At 37.4% G+C, this 19,650-nt stretch overlaps 1 protein-coding gene across 4 annotated transcripts in view; it reads left to right on the top strand.

Moving 5' to 3' along the window:
- The window catches only part of CDKL2 (cyclin dependent kinase like 2), a 54,373-nt gene extending 36,190 nt beyond the window's left edge, over nt 1–18,183 (top strand). The window contains exons 11-14 of one of the 4 annotated variants that reach the window (XM_024245581.2): nt 2,991–3,114; nt 3,337–3,443; nt 13,053–13,141; nt 15,514–18,183. In XM_024245581.2, the coding sequence (XP_024101349.1) occupies nt 2,991–3,114; nt 3,337–3,443; nt 13,053–13,118 (297 nt within the window). In that variant the 3' untranslated portion in view covers nt 13,119–13,141; nt 15,514–18,183. 4 annotated transcript variants of the gene reach the window in all.
- Nucleotides 18,184–19,650: the final 1,467 nt, after the last annotated feature.

Here is a 19,650-nt window from a genome sequence, read left to right as displayed (position 1 = left end):
CCAAGACCCTGTCTCAAAAAAAAAAAAAAAAAAAAAAAAAAAAGAAGAAAGAAATGATTCTATTTATTTATATAATAAATATTTATCAGTCATTATGTGTGAGACACTGGAGATAAATAAGTCAATCTTTCTTTTCAAGGACTTTGTGATCTAGAGGATCAGCAAATTAAAGCATAGTATCATATTGTATTTAGAGAGAGCACAGGAAGGAGCATTATTATTCTCAGCATGGCCTCCAGAATGTTTCTCTTTTGAAGTTAGGTGAAACCCTTATCATTCTTCTGCTCAACTTCCTCCATTAGCTTCTTATCTCCGAGGAAAGGCCAAAGTCCTTACAGGGTCTGTAAGTGCCTGCATGATTGACTCCAACCAACCCTCTATCCCATCTCCACCTACTCTTTCTCCATCAATCTGTTCTACCACACTGATTTCCTTGTTATTCCTGGAACATAGTCAGACATACTCCCACCTTTGGGCTTTTGCACTTGCTATTTCTTTTGCTTTGGAACATTCTTCCCCCAGATAACCCAATGGATTTGCTTTTTCTCTTCCTTTGCTCACATGAAACCTTATTGTGAAGTCTTGTAACTCATTATGCCTCCCTTTATGTTCGATGCCTTCTCCTTGCTTATTTTTTTTTCCATTGCATTTACCTGACATCATCTATATACTCTTATTTATATATTGTCTGTCTCCCCCAGCTAGAATGTAAGATTCCAAGGCAGAGATTTGTGCTTTTGTTTTCCTCACTGTACTTTTCCTTCCTATGCAAGTAGAAAAAATAATTTTTTTTTTCGAGACAGAATCTCACTCTGTTGCCCAGGCTGGAGTGCAGTGGCGTGATCTTGGCTCACTGCAACCTCCGCCTCCCAGATTTGAGCGATTCTTCTGCCTCAGCCTCCTGAGTAGGTGGGATTACAGGCACCTGCCACCACACCCAGCTAATTTTTGCATTTTTGGTAGAGGCGGGGTTTCTCCATATTGGCCAGGCTGGTTTTGAACTCCTGACCTCAGGTGATCTGCCCACCTTGGCCTCCCAAAATGCTGGGATTACAGGCGTGAGCCACCAGGGCTGGCCTAAAATTTAAAAATGAGTTCAAACTACCAGATTAACATATTCAAAGAGTGAAAATAAAACACATAATAAATACTTATAATAATACATTTATTCACACCGTAGAATGGGGGGTATAAAACATGGGAGAGACGTATTGACCTTTAACCTACAAATCGAAGAAAGTCTAGGCTTATCTCTGCTTGCATTAATTTTCATTAAGGAAAGATTCCACACTGAATGAATGAATGCTTTTCACAACAAAGGGAGGTATGGATGTATTCCCAAAGGAATATTTTGTGTGTGTGTGTGTGTGTGTGTGTGTGTGTGTGTGTGTGTGTGTGTGATAAATTTCCCTTCTCTACTTCTCTCACTATCTTCAGAGCTGAAAAATACAGCCTTTTCATCTCTCTCACGATTTGGACATTGTATTTGTTTTTCTTTTAATTATTCTTAGTTTATAATTTCTGTGCCAATAGTACTTTCTTTTTTGGTTTCTTTGTGGATATTTGTGTTTTAAAATCTTGATTTGCTTTGGAAAATTATTTTAATCAGGAAGGCTTTTCAAAATAGCTGGTTCGATACCATTTTGCCAGAACTGATATCAACCTGCTTTCAGGTATTGCATAATCAATGCTGGCTGATAATTTTAGATCTGATTTATTCTTCTTTGGAAGAGGTAATTTATTCTTCTTTGGAAGAGGTAATCAAGAGAGGAGGTGAAGATTAGGAGGGTGAAGACCCAGTGGAGTCTTTCCTTAACGAAAATTAATGCAAGCAGAGCTAAGCCTAGATTTTCTTCCACTTGTATGTTAAAGATCAATACCTCTCTCCCATGTTTTATGCCCCCATTCTGATGTGTGAATAAATATATATTATATAATATAGATATTATATATGTTTTATTTTCACTCTTTGAATATGTTAATCTGGTAGTTTAAACTCATTTTTAAATTTTATTTTTTGTACTTACATATAGTTTTCTTTAACCATTTTATTTTATAGCCAACTTGAACCAATAGCCTTAGTGCTTGTTCTTTGAAAAGAGTAAGCAGAAACATCCAAAAGAAAGAAACTCAAAAGCTCACTGCAGGACTCTTGAAGACTTTCTGGTAGCCAGAATGGCATAACTCACAGAATATTAAGTTTGAGGCATCAAGGAACCTCAATAACTTAATGTCATTATAAATATGTTTGTATGTATGTAGTTCATTATACATATGAATACAGGCTTTCTGTGATTCTCGAATGAAAAATATTGGAAAAGTGTCAAATTCATAAGGATGCAGAATTGAAGTGCTGCTGCTATTCCTCACTATTTTTTCTGACTTTATCAACTGTGAAATAATAGTACTAAGATCAGGAAAATAATTGAAGTTATAATTCTTTACTTAATAAATTGTATTCCTAGGAAGATATTATTATATTCTAACTCTGAGGAGCAAGACAAGGACAAATATAGAAAAATGAATAACAAAATTATACTGGGAAAGTGAAAAATAAGCTAGGGGGAGATATGATATATATGTGAAGATAAACTGTTCAAAATTTATGAAGACAACAGCAACTATTTGCTGAAAAGCCTAGGAAGTGTTGTAAGGCCCGACCTTGCTGGCCTGAAGAACCAGGGCATCAATGCCCATCTTTTAACCTTTTACTACTTGCTGGGACTTACACACTGATAATTGGCAAAGGGAGAAGGAGAAACTCATAGCAATCAAGTTATCTACTTGTTAGCAATTTTAACGAATTTAATAAGGAAGACATTTGAAATAATTGGATGAAATTTTTTTGTATTATTAACGTCCTTCAAATTTTTTATTACAGACCTTCAATTTCACAAATTTTAGGATATGAACATAGGAGTTACAGAAGAAGGAAAGCCTAGCTAACCCTGAAACTAATTCTTTTTTGTTGACTATGTTGATGATATTAGGTCTCTAGTGAAAAAACCCTCTTTTGGGCAAGTAAGAAAAGAAGAGAATACTCCAGGACAGATGTCCGTTTGCCTGAACTAAACTATAATCATCTCCCCGAACTAAGAGCACTGGAAGGCATAGGTGTGTTGATAATGCTTTTACTTTGTATAGTCTGTTTAGATTATTTAAAATGTATGTTAAATAAACAATTTAAAAATAAAAATTCATACTAGCTTTACATATTTAAGTATGTAAATACCTATTATAATAAGCACATACTGAGGAACAAGTAGAGAATGTGAAAAACTAAAAACTAACAAAATGTCTAATATTTTCACTGTGTTTATGGTCATTTCTATCTAGCTCGAAATTCCAGGCTAACAAAGAAAGAGAGCAAAATTCTTTCAGAATCTCGAATTCCTTCTCTGGCTGCTATTGACCTGCACACCCCCAGTATTACATTACATCAGGTACAGAAATACTCTTTATAGGATGGATAGAACTCGGGTCTCTCTCTTACTTACTAGTAAAGTATTTTAGGGAGAGTTTGCTCTTAAGAATTGTGCAGGTTTATTGGTGGGATCTATAACATTTTGCTTGCTAAAGTTTGTTTGATTCATTGCGCTTAGTACCTTTATTACATATATATTTACATAAACATTTCCTAACTTCCCATAATACTTTTTTTTTTTTTAGAGACATGGTCTCACTCTGGTGCCCAAGCTGGAGTGCAGTAACATGATACCAGCTCACTGCAGCCTCAAACCCTTGAGCTTAAGCAATCCAACTACCTCAGCCTCCCAAGTAGCTGAGATTACAGGCATGCACCACCATATCCAACTAATTTTTAAATTTTTTGTAGAGATGAGGCCTTGCTATGTTGCCTGGGCTGGTCTCAAAACTCCTGGCCTCAAGTGATCCTTCTGCTTTAGCTTCCCAAAGTGTTGGAATTACAGACGTGAGCTATGGCTCCTGGCCAGTAATCCATTTTTTATAGGTGAAAAATATGTGTGTCTGGGTATGCTGCCTAGCTACAGTTTTTATTAACTACTGGGTTTTTTTTTATATTTCATAGTATTTCACTACATTAACTCCAAAGTAATAAACAACCTACCTTTCAAAGGGAGAAACTCTGGAATTGTTTTTATTCTTCCAAAATAGTTTATCTATTTGACATATTTTCCCCAAGACAATCCATTTTATCCATGTTAAAGATTTGCTATTCCATATAGTCATTTTTTTTCTATCATTGCTCTTAACTTTTCAGAATATATGTGTTTCTATTACCTTTATATCAACAGCCATATCACTCATTTTTACACTGAACAAACTGGCAAAGTTAAATCTCCTGAGCCAACCATAACTAGCTACAAACTTTGGCTATGGACATTGTACTTTCCTTTTACTGCTTCAGACAGATTTTTCACCTTTGCTTGAAGCTAGGCAACTTTTGTTTTAGAATTAATTCTCCATCCTCATTATTAACACATTTCCATTTCATAGAGATTTCCTGTATGTTGTTCTTTATCCATGGTGATGCTTTTTCCACTGTTAACTCTTTTTTTATTTTTATTTTTTGAGACGGAGCCTCACTCTGTTGCCCAGGCTGGAGTGCAGTGGTGCAATCTCAGCTCACTGCAATCTTTGCCTCCCAGGTTCAAGTGATTCTTGTGCCTCAGCCTCCTGAGCAGCTGGGATTACAGGTGCGTGCCACCACACCCAGCTAATTTTTGTATTTTTATTAGAGGCAGGGTTTCACCATGTTGGCCAGGCTGGTCTTGAACTCCTGACCTCAAGTGTTCTGCCTGCCTCGGCCTCCTGAAGTGCTGGGATTATAGGCATGAGGCATTGCCCCCAGCCTCACTGTTAACTCTTTAATAGTTCTGTAGAGCTCTACAAAGGAGTAGTGTTACTGTGAGGATAACAATTATCTAGAGATGCTGATGAAAGGGTTTATTGCTGTGATTGCTTTGCCTTATCTCTTGCCAACAATTTCTATAGCAACATTTAATTAAAACTGAACAAATTCCTGTCATGTAAGAGATAATCACTGTCACAGATTCCACATTTAGGAACCATAGAGTATCAATACATTTCTTATATACTTCTTTACTTCTTTTTTTTGAGACAGGATTTTGCTGTGTCATCCAGGCTGGAGTGCAGTGGCAACATCATGGCTCACTACAGCCTTGATCCTCTGGGCTTAGGCAATCTTCCCATCTCAGCTTCCTGAGTAGCTGAGACCACAGGCGTGCACCAACACACCTGGCTATGAACCACTGTACCTGGCCTCTTTTTTTTTTTTGGACACATAGTCTTGCTCTGTTGCCCAGGCTGGAGTGCAGTGGCATGCTCATAGCTCACTACAGCCTTGAACTCCTGGGCTTAAGCCATCTTTCTACCTCAGTCTCCCAAGGAGCTGGGACTACAGGTGCAGGCTACCATGCCCAGCTAACACAATTTTTTTTTTAGAGATGGAGTCTATTTATCTATTTATCCATTTTTCAGCTGAGGGACAGTTGAGTTGTTTGCAGTTTTTGACAATTAAATGTGAAGTGTTATATAAACATTTGTAAATGTGTTTTTTGTGTGTGAATATACAGTTTCACATTTAGTTGGTAAATACCTGAAAATGGATTTGCTGGGTCATTTGGTAAGTATATGTTTAACTTTATAAGAAACTATCAAATTTTTCCAAAATGACTACACTATTTTGTATTTCAACCAGCAATGCATAATAATTTCACGTGTGCCTTATCCTCACCAATACTTGGTATTGTCAATTTAATTTTAGCCATTCTAATAGGTGTGAAGTGGCATCACATTGTGGTTTTAATTTGTATTTCCCTAATGACAAAGATGTTGAGAATCTTTTCATGTGCTTATTTGCACATGAAAGAGCTGTATATCTTCTTTGATGAAATATCTGCTCAAATCTTTTGCCCATTTTTAATGGTTGTTTGTTTTCACATTGTTGAGTCATTATTTATTTTGATGTTCAAATTAGTCCAGTTTTTCTAGTGGGATCCCCTTCAAGGTAGCTTCTGTCTCCTTTTGACAAGTCCTCATCATTCTTTGAGGAATTCCTTGCTATCTGGCACAACAGATAATGCGGATGGATTTGTACCAGCCTGAAATCAGCCATCTCTCTAAGGATCCCTAGTTTCCTTTAGTAGAAAATCATATTTAGAAATTAAGATCTGGGGTCTAGGTGTGTCCATTGATTTGGGGGGAGTCATTGTTCCAAGACCCTCTTAGTGGACAGAGCTAGGTACATAGACATATGTATATACATACACATTTACTATGAGTTTATTTCTATTTCTACCTATGGTTACTGAAATCTACAAAGATACCTCTAATTGTGAATCCAACACCCAGTTTTGGCCTAGTTTACTATTCTCTTCTTTAACAGTAAGAAATTTAGCTGTAAGTTATTCCATGTATAATTTAATATATGTACTTACTTGATTAATTATTTTATATATATCTAACCTCCTATTACTGCTACTATGATTTCCCTTTATTAAAAAAGATACTATTTGTCATGTTTTAACATTAAGGTTTTGTTAGCTTCATAAAACAAGTTGAGCAGTGGTCTTTCTTTATTTCCTGAAAAAGTTTAATAAGTTGGTGTTATTTGTTCCTTGAATATTAATAGAATTCACTGGTGAAGCCATCTATCCCAAGAGCTTTATTCTGGGGAAAGTTTTGGATAACTTTTTTTTTTTTTTTTTTGAGACTGAGTTTTGCTCTTGTTGCCCAGGCTGGAGTGCAATGGTGCGATCTCAATCTCGGCTCACGGCAACCTCCGCCTCCTGGGTTCAAGTGATTCTCCTGCCTCAGCCTCCCGAGTAGCTGGGATTACAGGCATGTGCCACCACACCTGGCTAATTTTGTATTTTTAGTAGAGAAGGTGTTTCTCCATGTTGGTCAGTCTGGTCTCGAACTCCCGACCTCAGGTGATCCTCCCACCTCGGCCTCCCAAAGTGCTGAGATTACAGGCGTGAGCCACCACTCCCAGCCTGATTTCAATTTCTTTTTTTCTTTTTTTTTTTTGAGACAGAGTCTTGATCTGTCACCCAAGTTGGAGTGCAATGGCGCGATCTCGGCTCACTGCAAGCTCCGCCTCCCAGGTTCACGCCATCCTCCTGCCTCAGCCTCCCAAGTAGCTGGTACTACAGGCGCCCGCCACTACGCCCGGCTAATTTTTTTGTATTTTTAGTAGAGACGGGGTTTCACCGTGTTAGCCAGGATGGTCTTGATTTCCTGACCTCGTGATCCGCCCGTCTCGGCCTCCCAAAGTGCTGGGATTACAGGTGTGAACCACTGCGCCGGGCCTCTCAATTTCTTTAAAAGATACAGTGCTATTCAGGTTTTCTGTTTCTTCTTGTGTCTCTTTTGGTAGATTGTATTTTTTAATCCTTTTGTTCGTGTCATACAATTTTTAAAATTTGTTGGCATGATGTTGTTCATAGCATTCTCTTATTGTCCTTTTGTTTTGTTTTTGCTTTTGAGACGGAGTCTTGCTCTGTCACCCAGACTGGAGTACAGTGGCACAATCTCAACTCACTGCAACCTCTACCACCTGGGATTAAGCGATTCTCCTGCCTCAGCCTCCCGAGTTACTGGGATTACAGGCATGAGCCACTACACTCGGCTAATTTTTGTATTTTTAGTAGAGACGGGGTTTCACCATGTTGGCCAAGCTGGTCTCAAACTTCTAACCTCCAGTGATACACCCACCTCAGCCTCCCGAAGTGCTGGGATTACAGGCGTGAGCCACTGCACTTGGCCTCTTATTGTCCTTTTAATATCTGTAAGGACTGTGATGATTATTCCTTATTTATTTTTACTTTATTATGTTTACTTTCTTTTTCTTGATCAGTATAGTTAGGAGTTTGTCAATTTTGTTGTGTTTTTCAACAAAATCAAGCCTTTGGCATTGTTAATTTCCTCTGTTATCTGTCAGTTCCCTATTTTATTGATGTCTCCTCTTAGTTTTCCCCTTTTACTTACTTTGGGTTTATTCTCTCAATTTTTCTAGGTTCTTAAGGAAACCCATCACTTGGTCACTTAGTTTTTTGTTTTTTGTTTTTTGTTTTTTTTGTAATGTAAACATGTAAAGCTACACATTTTCCTCTAAGCACTACTTTACCTTCATCCCACAGCTTTTGATATGTTGTATTTTCATTTCTATGCTTACTGAAATCTACAAAGATACCTTTAATTCTAATCCAACATCACAGAGTTTGGTGTAGTTTACCATACTCTTCTTTGACAGTGAGAAAATTAGCTGTATGTTATTCTATGTGTAATTTAATATGTTTACTTATTTGATTAATTATTTTGTATATATCTAACCTCCTATTACTGCTACTATAATTCCTTTTTTTGAGAAAGATATCTTTGTCATGTTTTAACATTAAGGTTAGTCCAGGCTGGGTGCAGTGGCTCACGCCTGTAATCCCAGCAATTTGGGAGGCTGAGGCGGGCAGATCACAAGGTCAGGAGATCAAGACCATCCTGGCTATCATGGTGAAACCCCATCTCTACTGAAAATACAAAAAAATTAGCTGGGCGTGGTGGCAGGTGCCTGTAGTCCCAGCTACTCGGGAGGCTGAGGCAGGAGATTGACGTGAACCTGGGAGGCAGAGCTTGCAGTGAGCCGAGATGGTGCCACTGCACTCCAGCCTGGGTGACAGAGCAAGACTCCATCTTAAAAAAAAAAAAAAAAAGGTTAGTCCAAACATTTTCTAATTTCCCTTGTAATTTCTTCTCTGACCTATGAATTATTTAGAAATGTTGTTTAATAGCCAGGTATTTGAGGTTTCCCTAGATATCTTATTACTGATTAATTTGTAATTTAATTCCATTGTAGTCAGAGAATACACTCAGTGTGATCTTGATTTTTTTAGATTCAATGAGACATGTTTTATGGTCTACGGTCTATCTTGGTGATTGACTTTGTTCCCTTGAAAAAATATATATTCTTTGTTGTTGGATTAATTGTTCTATAAATGTGAAATTAGATCAAGGTGGTTAATAGTACAGTATTCTTCAGATCATCTATGCTCTTAATTTTTTTTGTTTAGGTCTATCAGTTCTTGAAAGAGTGCTGTTAAAGTCTTTTATTATGTTGTAGAGTTGCCTATTTCTCTCTTATATGTTTATTTTAATTTAATTTAATTAATTTATTTATTTCAAGACAGAGTCTCGCTTTGTTGCCCACGCTGGTCTTAACCTCCTGATCTCAAGTGAGGGAGGCATTGGCCTCCCAAAGTGCTGGGATTACAGGCATGAGCCACCATACCTGGCCTGTATCTATTTATTTTTGCTTCATGTATTTTATTATTTTGCTTCATGTATTTATTATTTTTTTTTAGAAATGGGGTCTCACTCTGTTGCCCAGGCTGGAGTGCAGTGGCGTGATCATAGCTCACTGCAACCTTGAATTCCTAGGATCAAGCGATCTTCCCCCATCAACCTCCTGAGTAACTAAGACTACAGGCACAGCTCACCGCACCCAGCTAATTTTTTTCCTTTTTGTTTTGAGAGATGGGATCTTGCTCTGATGTTGTGGCTGGCCTTGCTGTGTTGCTCAAACTCCTGACCTCCTCCTGAGCCTCCTGAGTAGCTGGGATTACAGGAGTGAGCCACCACACCTGGCTGCTTTATGTATTTTAAATCTCTATTATTAGGTATTTGCGCATAATTGTTTTGTCTTTCTGATACATTGTACCTTTTCTCATTATGAAATGCCTCTCTTTTTCTCTGGTAGTGGTCTGTGCTTTGAAGTCTATTTTATCTGATATTAAAATAGCCATTCCAAACTTCTTATACGTATGTTTGCATGGTAAATCTTGTTGATTTCATTTACTTTCACCCTATCTGTTTTTTATATTTATATTTAAAGTGTTTCTTTCACAGACAGCATATAAATAGGATCTTTCCTTTGTATACATTCTGTCAGTCTTTGCCTTTTAATTGGAATGTGTATTCGTTTATTATTTCTGCTACCTCAGAGATATGGTAGTGCCCCCTTATCTATAGTTTTGCTTTCTGCACTTTCAGTTACCTATGGTCAACTGTGGTCTGAAAATGTTAGTGGAAAGTTCCAGAAATAAACGGTTCTTAAGTTTTAAATTGCACACCATTTTGAATAGCCTGATGAAATCTTGAGCTGTCCTGCTCTGTTCTGCTCGGGACATGAATTGTCCCATTGTCGCGTGTATCCATGCTGTATACATGTATGCTACCTACCCTTTTATTGCTTAGTAGCTGTCTAGGCTTTCAGTTTCAGATAAAAAAAACACAGTACTGTATATTTAGGGCTTGGTACTATCTGAGGTTTCAGGCATCCGCTGGGGGCCTTGGAACATATCCCTCGTGGATGGGGGGGACTACTTAACACAGTAAATTAATATCCATTTTTTATCTCACAGTTTCTGGGTCAGAAGCTAGGGCACAGCTGCTTCTCTGCATGAGTCTCATAGGTGGAAATCAAGGTGTCTACAGGGCTGCATTATTTTCTGGAGGCATTAGGGGAGAAACCATTTCCAGGTTCACTTGGGTTGTTGGGCTAATTTAGTTCCATATGGTTGTAGGGCAGAAGTCCCTATTTCCTTGCTGGCTAACAGCTGGGGGTTGTTCTCAGCTTCTAGATGCCACCCACATTCCTTGGCTCATGGCCCACTTCCTCTGCCTTCAAAGCCATCAACAGTGGTCAAATCTCTCTTACACTTGGATCTCTCTGACCACTCCTTCTGCCACATCTCTGACTTACTCTGATGCTAAGAGCTCACATGATTACACTGGGCCCACGAAGATAATCTATCCTAATTAGTAACATTTAACAGCTAATTAGTAACAATTAACAGCTAATTAGTAACATTTATTCCATGTACAAAGTCCCTTCATATCGGTACTGAAATTAATTTGATTAACTAGCTAGGGACAGGAATCTTAAGGGCATAGCTTTACAATCCTGCTGACCACAGAATGTTTAGACCATTAACATTTAATGTGATAATTGATATTTTTGGATCTAGTCCCATCTTTTTATTATTTGTTTTCTGTTTGCTCCTCTGTTTTTCCTTTCCAGTTTTCTTTTGTTTTTGAATAGTTTTAGTATTTTTTCGGCAATATCTTTTTATATTTTTTTTAGTGATTGCTCGAGGAATTACAATGTATATCACTAATTTTTCATAGTCTACATTGTACCCCTTGAAATAAAAAGTACGAATTGCCCATCCATTTCTCCATCATCCAGGAAAGACGTTGGTTTTGAGGTTGACATACCTATAAAGGACAGTAACTACCATGGCTTCCACCGCTTTGGCAAAACCTCAGATGTGTGGTCTTCTGGCCAAATGTCTGCGATTTCATATTGTTGGAGCCTTTATTGTATCCCTGGGGGTTGCAGCTGTCTGTAAGATTGCTGTGGCTGAACCAAGAAAGAAGACATACGCAGATTTCTACAGAAATTATGATTCCGTGAAAGATTTGGAGGAGATGGGGAAGGCTGGTATCTTTCAGAATACGAAGTGATTTTGGAATACAAAGGATTTCTTTGGGTTGAATTACCTGGAAGTTTGTCACTTACCTGTGTTCCTGAGCTATGAAACATGAATATGTGGTCTAAGAAATAGTTTCTCTTGATAAATAATTAACAACAAAAAAAGTAGGAACCTTGCAAACATATTCCCTTCTCCCCAGTTTGCACTTTAAGTTAGAACTTCATATGTACTACATTTACATGTCTTCAGAACCCCAATACGTTGTATGTTTTGTTTTAAACAGTCATAAATAGTTTAAACAATTTATGAGAAAAAGTTGTCTTTTATATTTACCTAGCTCTTTACCATTTCTGTCGGTCTCTCTTTTTCCCTAGATTTTCCTCTGGTATTATTTTCCTTCAGCCTGAAAAGCTTCTTGTTAGCATTTCTTGCAGAGCAGGTCTGACGGTGACAAATGTTCTTAGTTTTTCTTCATTTGAGAATGACTTTATTTTACTTTAATTCTTGAAGTATATTTTATTGGATATGGAATTTGGATTGACATATATATATATTTTTTTCCTCCCAGCACTATAAAGATGGGATTCTTCTGTCTTCTGATCTCTGTAATTTCTGGTGGGAAATTCTCAGGCATTTGAATTGTTTCCCTATATTTAATGTTTCATTTTCCTCTAGCTGCTTTCAAGATTTAATTTTTATCTTTTCATTAGCTTAAATATGATGTATCTAGACATAGTTTTCTTTGAGTTTGTCCTGTTTGGGGTTTGCCAGCCTTCTTGAATCTTTAAACTTACATATTTTACCAGATTTGGGGAGTTGTTGGTCATTGTTTTTTGAAATTTTTTTTTCTGCCATAATCTCTCACCTCTCCTTCTGAGAGTCTAATGATATGTATGGTAGACCATTTAGTATTTTCTCATAGGTTCCCGAGACTGTGTTCACTTTTTCCTAATCATTTTTCTTTCTGTTCTTCAGATTGGGCCATTTCTATTCATCTATCCTCAAGTTCTCTGACTTTTTACTTTATCGTCTTCATTCTGCTATTAAGCCCATCCAGTGAGATTTTAAAATTTCAGATACTGTGCTTTTTAGTCCTAAAGTATACATTTGGCTCCCTTTTATAGCATCTATTTCTCTGCTAAGAATTCCTATCCCTTCATTCATTTCAAGTATGTTTTCCTTTACTTCATGTAGCAGAGTTATAAGGGCTGCTTCAAAGTCTTTATATGATGGTTCCAACAGGTTTTTGTTTTTGTATTTTTGTAATAAGTAGAAGAGATGGGCTGTAGTGGGCTTACACTGCCTTGGCAGATCAGAAGTATCTTTTAACATATGCATAAACTAAGATCAAAGAATAACATCCACTCAGCAGTAATGTTTGGGACTAAAGAAAAGGAAAAGAACAATGTCCCCTTACTTCATTCTTTTCCATGTAGGCAACTTGCGCTATGAATAGTTAATTATAAACATCTAATATTTGAACAAATAGAATTGAAATTTTGGGGAAGTAGAACTTTTGCAATTACTGAGAACCTATGATGCTCTATTATTAATTTATAGGTATCAGGACCTCCCCTGTCAGATGATTCAGGGGCTGATTTGCCTCAAATGGAACACCAGCACTGAGAACCATTTTGGTTCTGAACTGGGTAGGTGTGATTTCTCGTACTTAAAGCTGTGTAGCCTTTCACAGGTACTATTTTGTGGCTTGCTGAATACCAATTTCTCAGTTGAAACCTTCTCCATTGATTGATTCCATGAAAACTTCTGATAGAGAAAGAGTTGTGCCACTTAGAAAACCAGAAGTAGTATTTGTCTCTGAGATGAAATCCCTTTTCACAGAGCATACATCTCTTGCTCTTAAACTAATCTCCTGCATTTTATTGGATATAGTAATGTGAATTTAGGGTGACAAGTGCTCAAGAAAGATATATACCTATCTCCCTTATCAGTCATTTGCCCTGTGGGCCTGTAAAGCAAGATTGATTGATTATAGTGATGCCTCGCTTAATGTTCTGAAAGATGCATCCTTAGGTGATTTCACTGTTATGCTAACATCATAGTTTACTTACACAAACCTAGAAGATATAACCTACTATACTCTTAGGCTGTGTGGTATAGCCTATTTCTCCTAGGCTACAAGCCTGTACAGCATGTTACTGTACTGAATACTGTAAGCAATTGTAACACAATGGTAAATATTAATATATCAAAACATAGAAAAGGTAATGCATTGTACTATGATGTTACTAGCTACAATGTCACTAGGCAATAAGAATTTTCAGCTTCATGATAATCTATGGGACTACCATTGTATATGCAGCTCATTGTTGACCTAAACATTGTTATACAGTGCATGATTATACTTGGCAATATTTTTCCCAATAAAGAGAGATCAGTGCTATACCAAATTATTGACTTCCTTTTAAATATAACTTTTTTAGTATTAAAAAAAACAAAACAAAAATCAGACTTTTTTTTTTGAGATGGGATCTTACTGTGTTGTCCAGGCTGGAGTGCAGTGGTGTGATCTCGGCTCACTGCAATCTCTGCCTCCTAGGCTGAAGCGATCCGCCCACCCCAGCCTCCTGAGTAGCTGGGGCCACAGCTGTGTGCCACAAAGCCCAGCTAATTTTTTTGTACTTTTGGTAGAGACGGTGTTTCACCATGTTGCCCAGGGTGGCCTCGAACTCCTGAGCTCAAGTGATCTGCCCGCCTTGGCCTCCCTAAGTGCTGGAATTAGAGGTGTGAGCCACCATGTCTGGCCAATCAGACCATTTTGAATGATACTTTATTTGCTCAAGCAAGTCATTCAATGTTTAATATCTCATTAACTATGTAAAATATTATGATGATAAATTCCCACATTCTCACAACTGTATTTATTTATTTATTTTTTTGAGATGGTGTCTTGCTCTGTCACCCAGGCTGGAATGCAGTGGCACAATCTCGGCTTACTGCAACCTCCAAGTGATCCTCATGCCTCATCCTCCTGAGTAGCTGGGATCACAGGTGTGTGCCACCATGCCCAGCTAATTTTTGTATATTTAGTAGAGGTGGGGTTTCACCATGTTGGCTAGGCTGGTCTTGAACTCCTGAACTCAGGTGATCTTCCCGCCTTGGCCTCACAAAGTGCTGGGATTACAGTCATGAGTCACCACGCCCAGCCCCTAACTGTATTATTGGAATTAATCTGTTAACCTTTACAAAGCATTTTGAGCATCTGTGACATCAAAGGTGAATTTACTGTGAAGTGAACAAAGCTTAAGTTTTGATCTTTCATTTGCACAGGTCCTTTCAAGGCCCTGGGAGAGTCTTTGCAATGCATTCATTTGAGTTAATTCATGTTGAGCAATGAACAACTAATTCATACAAACTGTGTAAACTACAGGATCTGCAAAACTTGGATGCGTTTTGTCAAAATTAGTCATTATTTGCATAAAAAGAGATATGTGTTACACATGATAGTTTTTTTTTTTTTTTTTGAGACGGAGTTTCGCTCTTGTTGCCCAGGCTGGAGTGCAATGGCATGATCTCTGCTCATTGCAACCTCCACCTCCCGGGTTCAAGTGATTCTCCTGCCTCAGCCTCCCGAGTAGCTGGGATTACAAGCATGGGCCACCATGCCCGGCTAATTTTGTTGTATTTTTAGTAGAGACGGGGTTTCTCCATGTTGGTCAGGCTGGTCTCGAACTCCCAACCTCAGGTGATCTGCCCACCTCGGCCTCCCAAAGTGTTGGGATTACAGGCGTGAGCCACCGCACCTGGCCACACGCATGATAGTTTTGATTGGTAATTATTCTAAAGATTGTCTTAAAAATTTGCTTTTGATACATCTAATTGAAATCTAAGCTTTTCTTAAACTACATAGTACCCACCAATATTATCAATATATACAGTGTGAGAAAGCAAGTGAGATAAAAATTAATTTTCAGAAAGATTTTTTTGTAAAATAGTTGGTGGTATATCCTCCTGTGCTTTTAGATGATGCTCTTGAACTTGAGATGACATCTTCTTGCAGCAAGAATGCTGATATCCCAAGAGGAGAGATTCATGGTTTTGATCATTTCCTTCTGAAATGCCTGCATTTTCTGAGGAAGTCCTTCTAGAAGAGGGAAAGACAAAGACTTCCAAATGTTTCAAAGGAAGATTGAACAAATGGCCCTCCCCAACTGTTATCCCATTACCTTTCACGTCCACCGATGCTATTTCAAGATATATCCAGTGGAATAACAGTGATATGGTTCTTGCTACATGAATGTGTATTTACTGTTAGGAGATTGTATATTTTAAGTTACCCATGATTAAAAGTGTGTAAAAAAGGGGGACAGAGAGAAATATTATAAAAGGCCATGTTACTCATGCGTTGAACTTTGTGTGTTTTGTGTATAAATGTGTACATTTATTTAGGAGTGGGTTTGGTGGGGTTAGGTGATAAAAATTAGGATCAGTTGAAGAAAATTGAAGAAACTAGGATCAGTAAGAGAAACTGTTTGCTTTACCTGAATTTAACTATGAAAACACACTTAACAATCTTACACATTTCTAGATATTAAGGGAATATGTAACTCCTGTCCATGGGTCGATGTGTATCTTTGGCTTCTGTAATTATTGTTGATATTCTATCAGTGTATTATGAGACTCTGGCCTCTCTGCAGATCTTCTAAGAACCACACTAATGAAAGCTTGACAGAGAAACCTTCTCTTTTGAATGACTTACTACAACTCTGGCATTGGTTAGTTCTATGTATTGTAAGATTCTGGTGCTAATGCTCCGTACAGAACTGATCAGGACTGATTACTCTTCTGTGGACCAATTGCTATTGAACCACCCAGCTGAAGAGGCTTTGGGGAGAGAATGTTCATTATTATGGACTCCACTTTTGTCCCCTGGTAGTTTAAGGGTGATACTAGCATCCAGAGAAGTTCCTGTCTCCTTGTGGCCTCAAACACTTAGGCCTTCTCAAAAGCTTTTCACCAAGGTGCAAAATCATTTACCTACATTCCACACATCTTTTCCAATGCATGGATCCAAAACTTTTTAGGGGAGGAATAAACTAAGTTGGCTACAGATTCTTGATTTCTGGGTTTCTAGACATGTTCTGCATTTATCATTTTAGAGAATGGTTGTTTAGGGAACCAGAATTTGTGTGAGGTTTTTTTTTTTTTTTTTTTGCCTTAACCAATTAATAGTGTGTTGCTTTTTTTCCAAAGCCATTGACTAGAACTTAGCTGAAGAATTTAACTAGAACTTTTCTTTGTTACTCTGAGGAGCTTAATATTGAAACTCTGACCTTGGATATTTAAGTTGCGCTACTCAAAAGAGTAGGACATTCAAGAGGAGGCAAATAAGGGGTTTCAATGTACAAGTCTATAGGTGGTGGTTAAATTAAAATTTGGTCTTGATTTAAAAGCTCTACTTTTAATCTGTGACCAGGTGTTTGACTACATTAGTATGGATAACATGCTGAAAAAACTAGGGTATCAGCATTAATAGGCTGCATATTAAAATGTTACTATTTTATTTTTACTTTGAAAAACACTGCCAATAGATTCTGCAGCATGGCAAACAGGCAATACTTAAAGCCAAATGGCGCTTCGGCTTATTTCAATACTATTTTTATGTAAAGATCAGTGTGAAAATATCAGCTCAATGGTTGAGGTTCTAGGATCAATTACCTTGCAGTTTTTATACTAGCTTTTGGTATCTTTTGCCTATTAAAACACCTTGTGAACTTTAGAATTAAGGAACTAAAAAATATTTACTGTAAGTCCAAGTTACAACTTGAGGATCATATCTAATTAGAACTGTCGCAGAACTACTAGAAAAAGAAGATTCTGCAAATTGGTTTCAGTGATTCTTGTTGATGTAATCAACAAGATTACATAATCATCAACAATAATAGATATTGAACCAAAATGATCCTTTTTTAAAGTTTAAGGTTATTTAGTTTCTCTTGCAAGGATATGATTTAGTCACACACTAATAGGGAATATGTGTATGTACTGGTGGGGAGCAGTGGGCTTGCTGCGTGTATGTATGTTTTAAAATTAATAAATATTATCTTACTGGGCTCCATAGATGGTTTTAACTTAGATTTATTTAATGAAGAGGCCATAAATAATATATACACTACTGTATGGTATTTAACAAGCAAATTTTAAATCTGTTAATTCTTCTGGAAAACTTTGGATGTAGGGATGGCAAGCTAATTTTCTTGTATAGCTGGTGATATAAGCAGCATGGTCATAAAATAACATTTCTTGTAAAGACTAACTGGTAAAAGTTGTGACAGAACCTGGTTTTCCTTACTGAGAATCCCTTGCTTGCTTAGAATATCTGACTTCCCATTGAAATGGAACATAGAAAATGTGTTTTCTTATGTGACTCTCATTATTGGTTCCTTTATCTTAGTTGTGCTACAATATAAGGCTGTACCTGTAATACACTATGTATCAGACTAGACTGAAAAATGTGATCGATTTGTTTTCTAAGCCCTCCTCTATATAACTGAACCATGGTCAGGGGATTAGAGAAACAACAGAGCACTACTCCTAAGGCTTTAGGCTAGTCTTAGTGAATTGGACTAAATGGATTTTTCTCTGTTGTTTTTTGCATTAAGTGTTTTTGCACTAGAAGAGGGTGCTTAACACTCCTCTGTCTATATGAATAAAAAATTATGTTCTCACATTGTTTTCTCAAGGGTCTTATTTTTTCTCTTGATAGCGTCAGACATGGAATAACTAGAAAATGTAATTAACGTACAGCATATTTTTTTCTTAACATGCCCTCTGAGAAGTAAGTACCTTATGTTATCACTCGTGGGTAACTTGTGATTTAGAGCTTTGTGTTTATAGATATTTGTGGATATCTGATGTTGAATATATTCTGAGAAATTTTCTTTAAAACCAAAACCCATCCACAACACAGCATTTTTCTTTGTTTTCAGTGAAAATTTAGTTTTGCCCATTGCACACTCTTAATTTCCATATTCTCTACTTTGGCACTCAGGGCCATCTCCTGTAGAAGTGAAGTTTCTGGTAACATTTTGGAAAATGTATTGTCGATTAATATGAACATATAAGAAAGGTTCAGGGAAATGAAAACAACATATCTTAATTCAGCATGTTTTCCTATCCCTAAGCTAGGGTAGGGTCTCCTATCAGTCTGGAGAACAGGCTTTCATATCAGTTTACCTCCCTCCAGCTATCCCATCTGCTCTAGACCTGGAAAGTGATCTTCATTAATCTTGCTGCTAGGATTTAAAGCTATCCCCTGACCGCACCCACCCCCCACAACAAAATAATGTTTTAATTGGTCACTTCCCTCCTTAACCTGTTTTATTATTTTATTTTATTATTACTATTTTTTATAGAGATGGGGTCTCACTATGTTGCCCAGGCTGGTCTTTAACTCCTGCGCTCAAACGATCCTCCTTCCTTGGCCTCCCAAAGTGCTAGAATTACAGGCAAGAGCCACCACGCGCGGCCTCCTCAACCTGTTTTTAGTTGTCTTCCTTGGCTTCTCACTCTTTTTGTTTACATGTATACCTATCTCCCCCCCAATTTTTTTTTCCCTTTAACTAGAAAAGCCATTTATTGAAAGGTGTTAAGTTGCTCCTCAACCCACCAGAAGAGTCAGGGTTAGATTCTGAAGGCACACAGGCAAGAACAATACCCAGTGTCACTGCCTCGCTAAATTTTCAGTGTCTATAAAGATGGGGAACCTTATTTATCTATTTTTGCTCCACACCATCTAGCACAGTAATAACCCTATGAAAGTAGGAATGTTATTCATGTTTTATAGGCAAGATAATAGGCTTAGAAAACTTAAGGAATTGACTCAGTGTCACTCAATAAATGATAGAGCCATGAGTGTTGAAATAAATATATGATTATGATTATTTAGAGCTGGAATTAATTTTTAAAATCTGTTTAGATAATATAACATTGAGAGCTTAGACTCCTGGAGCTACATGCTTCCTCATTTACTTCTAGAGGAGAAGACAAGGAGTTTCCCCAGCCATTAAACAACACTTCACTGTCATTGAGCCTAATTTGGATACTACTCATCCTTGAATCAATCACAATAGCTAGGTGAATGACAAGCACTGATGGGCTTGAACCTTGGGCCTCTGTTAAATTCCCTTCCTTGAAT

The sequence above is a fragment of the Pongo abelii genome, chromosome 3 (assembly GCF_028885655.2).
Source record: "Pongo abelii isolate AG06213 chromosome 3, NHGRI_mPonAbe1-v2.0_pri, whole genome shotgun sequence".
NCBI classification, from domain to species: domain Eukaryota; kingdom Metazoa; phylum Chordata; class Mammalia; order Primates; family Hominidae; genus Pongo; species Pongo abelii.
This window is presented reverse-complemented; position numbering and strand designations above follow the sequence as displayed.